General features: G+C 38.6%; 1 protein-coding gene across 1 annotated transcript in view; it reads left to right on the forward strand.

The window, feature by feature from the left end:
- The window catches only part of DYM (dymeclin), a 337,064-nt gene that overhangs the window by 64,430 nt on the left and 262,925 nt on the right, over window positions 1–9,709 (forward strand). The window contains exons 6-7 of the mRNA XM_019531678.1: window positions 863–988; window positions 3,040–3,182. Of these exons, the coding sequence (XP_019387223.1) occupies window positions 863–988; window positions 3,040–3,182 (269 nt within the window). The remainder of the gene's footprint in view (window positions 1–862; window positions 989–3,039; window positions 3,183–9,709) is intronic.

A 9,709-nucleotide genomic window follows, 5' to 3' on the forward strand; every position in this document is an offset into this window, starting at 1 on the left:
GATGATCTACCTAGGTCCCTTCCAACTCTAGCTACTATGAAACTATGGATGGAGGACCTTCCTGTAGTAGCATCAAGGCTCCTGGATGAGACCCATAGTGGTGGACCCCCAGCAGCACTGTAGCTTGTTCCTGCCATGGCAGCCATGAGTTTGGGTGACAGCTGCAGTGCTAGAGCCCCAGCAGCACTGTGGGATAAAACCTGGTTGCTGCCGTGGGAAGAAGCTGCAGTGCTGCTGTGAATTTTGCTTACTTGGCTGCCAAGCACTTCGGGGAGCGCAGCGGTGCTGGAGCCTGAGCAGGATTGTGGGAAGAAGCCTGGCAACCCAGCTTTTTCCTGTAGGAGCACCTGAGTGCATGGGATGCCAGGTTTTTCTCCACCGTATGTGTCGGATACAGCATGGTGGATTATGGGGAGGCCTTGGCATTCTCTCTACGCATTTTTTAAAATAAATGGTTGTGCAGTGCATGTATCAGTGTAATCTTCTGAAATATACGCGTTATTTTATTAATAGATTCAGCTTGTTCAAAAGCCTGCTCGACCATGAAACTTATATTTTTTAGGTAGTTAATTTGTATTTTTACTTTCCTTTGATGTCTGGGGTTTTTTATTTGTTTGTAAACAGACACAGATCTAGAAAAAGATTTATTGTTTGTACAAAATGATCTCTCTTTTCTTGCCTCTTATTTGTTGGGACTCGGTTATGAATTTGTTAATCCCATATTCACAGTTAGAGCCAAGGGCTCTTTGTTCTAGATAATATACAAGCACACATGAATTTAAAGCTTTTTTCTCATAACTTAAAATGCAGTATATAAACAAACGATAGATAAATGTTTATGAATACTCTCTTTTTCCTGCAGAGATATAACATACAGCATTTCCTTGGAAGCTGTGACGACACTGATTGTCTTCCTTTCCTGCCAGCTCTTTCATAAGGAAATTCTGCGGGAGAGCATCATTCATAAATACCTGATGCATGGGCGATGGTACGTCACGTTTCAGTGTTCTGTTCTATGGAGAGCAAAACAAGTTGTTTTCATGCCATTGTTAGACTGCTGGTTTGTGTTCACAGACTGTTGTTTGTGAAGACAATGTAAGGAGAGAAAAATGTAATAGGTTTTGACTGCAGTTTGTTGGCACGTCAAAAAAAGAAAACACTACCAAGTGTTACCCCAACTTCAGTACAGCTTTTAGTTTGAATACCAGTTACCCTCATTGAGGATAACTGTGTTGTATCAATATCAAACTTGATTAACTTCTTGAAACTTCTTAATTTAAACAAAAAATCTTTTTGATTATTTAGGGGTTTTCCCACACTATTCCTTGCTATAGTACTTGTCTGCCTCAAAAATGATGCTGAAATTAATCTTCTAGTGCACCTGAGGGAAGGAAGCATTAACTGTACTTGAAGAAGGTGAATGGTTTTAGAGACCTCAGGCAAATGGTTCTGAATTCTTTTAAATGCTTTGGGTTGTGATGGTTTTAATATAGTTAGGTTCAGGAACTCTCATCTCTCCCACTAAGGCTAGGAATAGAGATCGCATCTGTCAAGGAAAAGTTATGCCTGTGTCTGTCAGACAGCAGAGAAGTCCCACGATTTGCATGTTTGCACATCACCTTTCCAATCAGGATTTAGTGAGTGGCTGAAGGTACTGCTGCTCTTTTGCCATTGATACAGGAATGCAATCCCAAGACAACCATTCAGATGCACTTTGTGATATCCTGGGACACACTGTTAGCGGTTTTTATTCTTTGAATTCTTTTTTAGGGTTTATCCAGGAACAGTGAATATAGACATCTGAATGATTGCACTTTGTCTCAGGGAAAATGGTTTCTCCCAGGACACACATAACAGGCATATTGAGGTGAAGTTAGAAATGGTGGCTGAATGATATAAATTGGTCCTAGCCACACTCAATAGTTGGAGAAATTACTGTCATTACCTGATTTCTACAGTTGAGGTGCAGAGGAATAATAGTATGAGTATAGTGCTCCCTGTCCTCTGCTCCTTAGTGGATAATGTTGCAGCAAATTAATGGGGATAACAACAGCTTAATAATTAGACAAGTCCATGATCCCAAGCCTGCAATTGGTTTACACACAGAGTCCCAGTAAGGTCAAGGGAGCTTTGGGTGGGTGCAGGTCTCCACCCACATTGAGCTACTTGTAGGGTTATTATTTTACTGGTAACAACATAGGCTTTAAATTGAAAAACCTCACCATAGTTCAGGTTCTTATTCCAACCTGAATAAAAGGTGAAAAATGAAAAAGCTCAGATTACTTGCTGTATAGTGTAAGAGTGATGTTTGCAGCTCTTTTATTGAACCAGCAGTGTAGGTGGGATAGAGTTAGAGTTAGGCTTTTGAATGCAAAACATTCTTCCTCAGGTCAGAGTGCAAGAAGCCAGGCTATGTCTTGCTATGCACGGAAAGCTGCCACAACACTTGCTCTTTCTAGTTGCTCCTTGTTATGTTTTCAGTGGAGATTTGGACCAGATGTTAAATCAATATGTGTTAACTATCCTTCAGATGAAGAAGGTGACCTGCATCAGAAGAAAAGCTTTTTTAAAAAAAATCTAAAAACCCGGCCCCTTTTGCTTGAGAACAAAGAGAGAGAGAAACTCTGTTGAATTTTATGCATCGCTAGGTTTTGTGTTGGAGAAAGTGATTGTCTTGTTGTAGAAGCCCAGGCTGAGAGGTAGGAGACCTGGGATACTTCCTTAGCTTTGCCACAGATTCTTCATCGGACCTTGGGCAAAGCAGTTAACTTAATTGTGTCTCAGTTTCCTTATTTATAATATCAGGAGGGCCTAATTCAGTAAGGGCTTCAGGGATCTTTAAGTTACTCAGATGAAATGGACTATGTATGTGCAAAGCATGATAATTCTGAGTTTGGTTGTACATGTGGTTGCTATCTTGTGCATGCATGCTCACGTGTGTGTGTGTGTGTATAGATGTATATACATATACACACATCTACATCACTGCAGTTTCCAGGCTATCATGTAGAATGATAAATATTGGATTTTTTTTTTCAGTCTCCCATATACCAGCAGACTTGTGAAGACATTGCTATACAACTTCATTAGACAAGAAAGGAGCCCTCCCCCAGGCACCCATGTCTTTCAGCAGCAAACAGACGGAGGAGGATTGCTTTATGGAATTGCATCAGGGGTTGCAAGTGAGTCTTTTCTTTCCTATAAATTACTACTCAAACCTGTACAGGGTGTTGCATTCTGTGCAACTATTTTTGTATGCATGCAGTTTGTTCCTTTTCAGTGGCAGGAGTTGCAGTAAGGAAGAAACTGGAACAGGCTTTCTTATGATTTTACTGAGCTGGGCTCTCTCCCTTGGCAAAAGTGATAGAACAGGGCAGTTTCTGGGTTTAGCATGGTTTTTCTACCATTCTTTCAACTTCTCTCATCTTTATCTGTCTTTATCTGGACTCCTTACCAGATGAGCAAGTATGTGGAATGATGTCTGTCCAACTAGCAGTTCAAAGACTCCTTGGCTTTATGCTTATAGTGAAGGTTAGGCAGCAAGTTTGAAAATGCAAGGATCTAAACACCACAGTGGTTATTTCTTCTTTTAAATCATGATACTGCTGAAAACCTATCTGAATTGTGGTTACCTTAGGGTTTTCCTCAGATATACCATGAATCATGTTCATAAGCCCTCCCTCTCTCCGGGTGTCTGTACAGTATGAAGCAATTTTGTCTCACCAGTAACTGCTGACTTGTTAACTTCAGCATAGCATGTGTTAGGAATGTCTTCACACAATTTTTATTTTCCTCAGTTGTCTGAGTGTGTTGAAGAAATGTAATTTAAAATAATTACACCTGCATCTCTGCCAACTTGCACCTTTTGAGATGTAAGATATTGACCATAATCTGATTGACCCTTTAAAACCTTAGGTTATATTAATCGGGGATGATGAAATAAAATTGAATAAGGAATAATGGACCTGCACAGTTAACTGTATTTAATCACTAGATGAAGCCAAGGGAATGGTGGCCTATGAATTAGTTTTACGTTACCCTGCTCTCACTGTTTCATCACTGCAAGGTGGATAGATGAAGTACCATATCATTCTGATTAGGTCTTTTGCTGATTAGAAATTCTGTCTGCTGAGAGAATATGAAGACTGCTCTCTCATCTTACATAAGAGTAAGGGTTTCCCTGTGCTGTTTTTGATCACAAGTTTCTGTATGTCTGCACACTGTGTTCTGGGTGGCTCTTGCCCTCTTCCCCTGGGAGGTTTGTGTTTCATTGGTATGCGTGTTGCATGGTGCATAAAATTCTTTGGGATGAGTGGTGCTATATATTATGAAGGATAAAATACATTTTTTTTATTGCTATCTAAGAAAAATATTGCGGGTCCCCTTTTTTAACTAGTTAAAGGATAGACTCTGAGTGCATTGTTATTGGAATGTAGGTTATTATTCTATGTTGTTTTGTAAAATCCATTCAGTAACTGCTTCTCCAAAGGGGTATTAAAGTTCAGGCGCTGAGTAGTGTGCCAGAAAGTATTTTACAATCCAATTGTGGCAATGCATCTGGATCTCCTCATGGAGGCAGTAAAAGAGCATGTCTTCTGAATACAATGTACAGGCCTGAATACATTGCAGCTTACATGGAAGAAAGTTACGTGCACCTTTAACCATTAGCATGCACCTTTAATTTCTTTATTTCAAATTCCATTTTCAGTTTGCTCGTGTAGAAATATACAGAACATTAAAAAATGTTTAAGTCGTGCCTTTTAGCATAGGTCTGTCCAAAAGCAGCTGTTTCCAGTGCTCTATATACATTTGACTTTTTTTTTTTTTTAAATCATCTAGTATTTATACATACTGAAATTTTCATTAAAACCATGTGAATTCTGACATCTGGTCCTTCATTTTAATTTAACCTACTTTCCTTCCTCTTTTCAGTCATAGTGGAAAATACCCTAAAACATAGTTTTTCTAAAACCAAGATAAGTTTTTGTGTAAGTTTACACCTCTGCCTTTATGACAAATGAAAAGCAAACTTTACTGTATTATTCTTGATCCCTGCATTAATTGTAAGGTGACTGCATTCTTTTAGCATTCTTTTTTTAGCTTTTCAGCTTTCCGGACCATTAACATTGGAGCTTGCATAGGAACTTGATCACTGAACCTGTCGGTTCTAGAGAAAGGCATATTTGAAAACTACATCAAAATGCTGTACAGATGCTACTCCCCTCCAGGAACGTTTTGATCACTGGCTGACTTCCAGAGTGAGCAAGGACAAGCCATGTTCCAAGCTATTTTCCAAATGTGCTGATATGTGGAATTGCTACCTAAATAGGAGAATTGTGCAAAATCTGGGATAGCCGTATGTGGTGAAATAGTACTTTGAATTGGTTCCCAAGCACAGCTCATATGGTGTGTTTTTAGATATGCTCGAGTGGTGCAGGGAAGGGGGATGCTTTAATTAAAGAGTCCACAGTGTCTCATATATCAGAGTCCCCACACTCCAAAATGGCAGCAGAAGCACTTGAACTAAAGCTCGCTGAGTCAGCTTGAGATTCGGAAGGTCCTGGAGCGCTCTAATTAGCATGCTCAATTAATTGAGGCTGCTCTGATGTGGTATAATTACAGTGTGTCAGGGCAGCCTCCATGCATGTCTACAGGCACCCATGCAGACGGGCTCCGAGTGTGTGGTCAGTAAGATTACAGAAACATAGTACTGAGGTGGGTAGGCTGGTGTGTATTTTGTGTAGAGCCCTTCCAAATTTCCACCATTAAATTTCTTCCGCTGCTACAAAGCTGTTGTGTCGACGTGTGAATCGCTTCATTTACTACTTGTATTCTATATCAAGTTCACATTTCTTGTCCTTAGCTCTGAGGTTCAGCACAAGTGTGTTCCTACCTACATCTGTTCTCATCTCCTCCTACGCTCCCTCCCCCTTCACTCCTCCTCACCCATTCTTCTAACAGCTCCCTTGGCATCCTCCCACACTTCATGAAGGCAAAAGCAAGAAATCACCTGGAACATCATTCCTTCTGGTGAATTAAATCTCTTTTCTTCATTTGCAGTTTTGCTAGACACCTTTTTCCATCACAGGATTTTTAATGATTCACCCAGGAAACAAAGAAGTATTTATCCAGTCCTTTTAAAAAGAAGTTTTAAAAATGTTCTGCCCAGCCTGGGATTAACCAGTTTCTGGTGGTTTTTTAATTGATTTTTGCCAGTGTAGACTCTTAAATCTTTATTTGATATGGGCACATGGTGTAATTCAGAGTCAATGGAATAACAGTGGCAGTCACTTCAGTCAGTTGCTAACATCTCTGAATAGGCCCTTGGTGCCTTGACAAAATACATCAGCAGAGCAGGGTGATAACAAGGTTTGAAGACATAAATATACATTGTTGTTTTATGAAGAAACTAATATTGATGGTCTGCTTCATTTTAAGGGATTTGCCATTGGCATGTGTGTAAGATTTTAAGGACCTAGATGTCATTTGTCTGTAGAATGGATTCTTATAGCCTTTGTTTCTAAGAAGACGGAAGCAAAGCAATGCAGAGGCTACAGATGTTCTCTTTTAACGTCTTTCTTCCAAAGAGATATTTAAAATCAAAGTTATTTGTTGGCATGTCATAAACTACTTTTCAGATAGAATGGCTAATCCATTTAAGAGAAACATGGATAAAAATCTGATTTGAAAAAGCTTTCAAAATTCTTTAATTTTTAAGAGCTCTACGATAAAAGTGTTCAGTGGTTTTTACAATTAAGCTATATATATATATATGTATATATTACATGGCCATGCACAACATGATATTGTTTAGATTGCGGGCAAAATAGATCAGTCAGTCAGTCATAATAATGTAAATATGCACACATTTATTATACAAATGTTTGTGTAGCTGTAATATAAGAAGAAATTATGTTTGTTCCCTTTCATGTCCAAAATATTTTTAATTGGATTATGCTCCCAATTACTTCAGATATCAATAATAGAATGGCTGTGGTGTTTGGAGAACAGTTTTCTTTTGGAATTTTCTGCCCTTGGTACTTTATAGGGTTATTCTCTGCCTTGTTTAAAAATAGCTGGATCTAATTCTTCACTGTCTTGTATCTTTTATAATCATTTAATATATGTGCGACGTAAGTATGAAATATGACTAATTGACTGGTGCATTTTATCCTTACAGGGCATAGATGTAAATGACTATGAAAATGCAGTTACAGTGCGGGAAAATAGGACTTGTCATATTGTTGACAGCTAGGAATTCATGCTTCAGGTGCTTGGCAGGTTCACTAAATAACTATAGCTCTCTTTTAACATTCACTGATTTTTAAATATATTTCCTTGCTTTATTTATATTATAGCATTTGTATGTAATCCTATTTGTTGGAGAGAAGGTTTTATGGACAAGTAAAAAATATAGGGGTTTTTTTATCGACTTTACCATAAGGAGTAGCTAAACACAACAGATATGTTAGGGCTGGTAAATTTTTATGGTACAGTTTTTGGGCAAGACTGTTACAAGATAAGAATATTTAAATTGTTTCTTTTGACAGAACTGAATCAGTGTACAGTTCTCAATATAAATTGTTATCTTTTGCAGCTAAATTGCTCCAATAGTAGTTTCTAACCATTTTGGATCATATGTAGTCAATCTGTATTATTTGGAGGGCTGTACATGTAGTGAGTAGAACGTTATGCCCTAGAGAAAATCATAGAAGCCACAGCTGAAAATGACCTATTAGGTCATCTAGTCAATCTCCAAAAGTAATCTAGGCCACAAATGTACTATTGTGTTATTAATATAAATTGCTTAATTCAGTTTGCTAAGGTCAACAGCTATTCTGTATCTGCCAGTGATACTCTTCAGGTGGAAGTAGGCAAACATACCAGACTTCTAGTGACTTGGCATCATTGAAGTGTATGCATTGCACTGCATTATGTCAAGCAATATTAGCGTATTAAGTAGCATCTGGCCACCTATTTTGAATGTATATGACTAAAGGTGCACAATCCATTTTCCTTTTCAATACAATTTTCTTAACAAGCATCTTTTTGCACTTGTCACCTTCAGCATTTCACAAGCAAAATCAGTTTAATACCTTGGGTTTTTACAGTAAAAATTAAAAATGGAAAGGGTATTGCATAGTTTGATAGTTAATGTCCAAATTAAAAAATGTCCAGGTAGGTTGGCCTTAATAATTGAGTTACTTTAAAGAGGAAATCATCTGTTGTTGCTTACTGCATCAGCCAGACTATTTTCCACCTTGACTATTTATTCCAGCTTGAATATTGCTGATGTCTTGAAAAGCTTTACTGTGCTGTTGCCAGGTCTACCTCTTTATCAGGACCTGTCTCTTGGTGTTCCAGCTAAAATGTTGTCCTGTCTCTTTCTCACCTGCTCATGGATGTCTGGCTGTCAGCTCAGGCCCAAGCTGGCTAAAACAGCTGCAGACTCTCTCTCTCTCTCCATCTTTTTCAGCTTGCTGGCTCACACGATCATCCTACCATTAATGCAGGCGTGAAAGCTGGGTGTTGTCTTTGATTCTGTCCTGTTTACGTCCTCACATTCAAGCTATGCCTAAAGCTTGCAGAGTCTTTATGGAACTTTTCTAACGGGATGTCTGCTGTGCATTGCAGTCAAAGGTGTGACTGAAGTTCATATAGATATACTCCAAATGAGCTTGAAACTGTCTAGCTGAATACTGATAGTAGTGGCAGCTCAGGGCTGAGTATGGGCCGCAACACTTGCCAGAAAAGCTGGATAATATTAGGGTGCAAAAAGGCGTAGCTAGCTGTTAGGCTAAAATTAAGCAGAAGGCAGTGACACTTTATAGACTAACTTGTTCAGAGAGACTTGAGCTTTCATGGGCTACAGCATCTGATGAAGTAGGAAATAGCCCACAGAAAAGCTCATGCCTCTCTGAACAGGTTAGTCTATATGGTGTCATGCTGCTGTGTTCTGCCTAATATTAAGGCAGTTAGACAATACTGAGCTCTGTGGTGTATAGTACACTTGCACTGTCTAGCTATTTTAAAACTAGCAAAGGTTCCCAGAGACGACTTTTTAACTCTGGGAGTTCCTGAGAGATTGAAATAAGTTAATTATTTAAAACACAGCAAAGCTTTTATAGAAATCAAACTGAAAGTTTAGAATTCTAAATTTATTTTTTCTCGAAATCCTGCACACTTGAACTCATGGCATACAAGAGATCCTGGTTTTGCAAGTGAAGAGTGATAAATAGTGCTGATAATATTAATATGTAGTTCTTTCTTAGTACTTTCATCAGTAAATTTCAGAATATATTAAAAAGGTAGTGTTACTGATCCCTTGTCACAGATGAAGGATCTGATGCACAAAGGGGTGACCCAAAGTGTGGGTGGTAGCGTGCGACCAAAAGGCTTTCTTGGTGCTCAGATGGGAGATTTATAACTGCTGAGATTTTGAATCTCAATAGTTATTTGTTTGTTACATTGCTTAGCTCACATTTTGCTTCTGTGATTATTCATCTGAATCATTGCCCTGTAGTCCAGGAGAAATGGTGGTTTGTCCAGTTTTTAGTTGGATAGGCATTATACTAAAACAGCCCCAGCCCAAATGACATCCTTTTGTCAGGAAACTTGTTGGACGGGTGATGGATTGAAGGGATATGAGAAACTGAGCTATCTTCCTGGTAAAAGTTGATATATATCTATATATATCTATATATATATA

This window comes from Crocodylus porosus, unplaced genomic scaffold (assembly GCF_001723895.1).
Source record: "Crocodylus porosus isolate Cpor-Errol unplaced genomic scaffold, CroPor_comp1, whole genome shotgun sequence".
NCBI classification, from domain to species: domain Eukaryota; kingdom Metazoa; phylum Chordata; order Crocodylia; family Crocodylidae; genus Crocodylus; species Crocodylus porosus.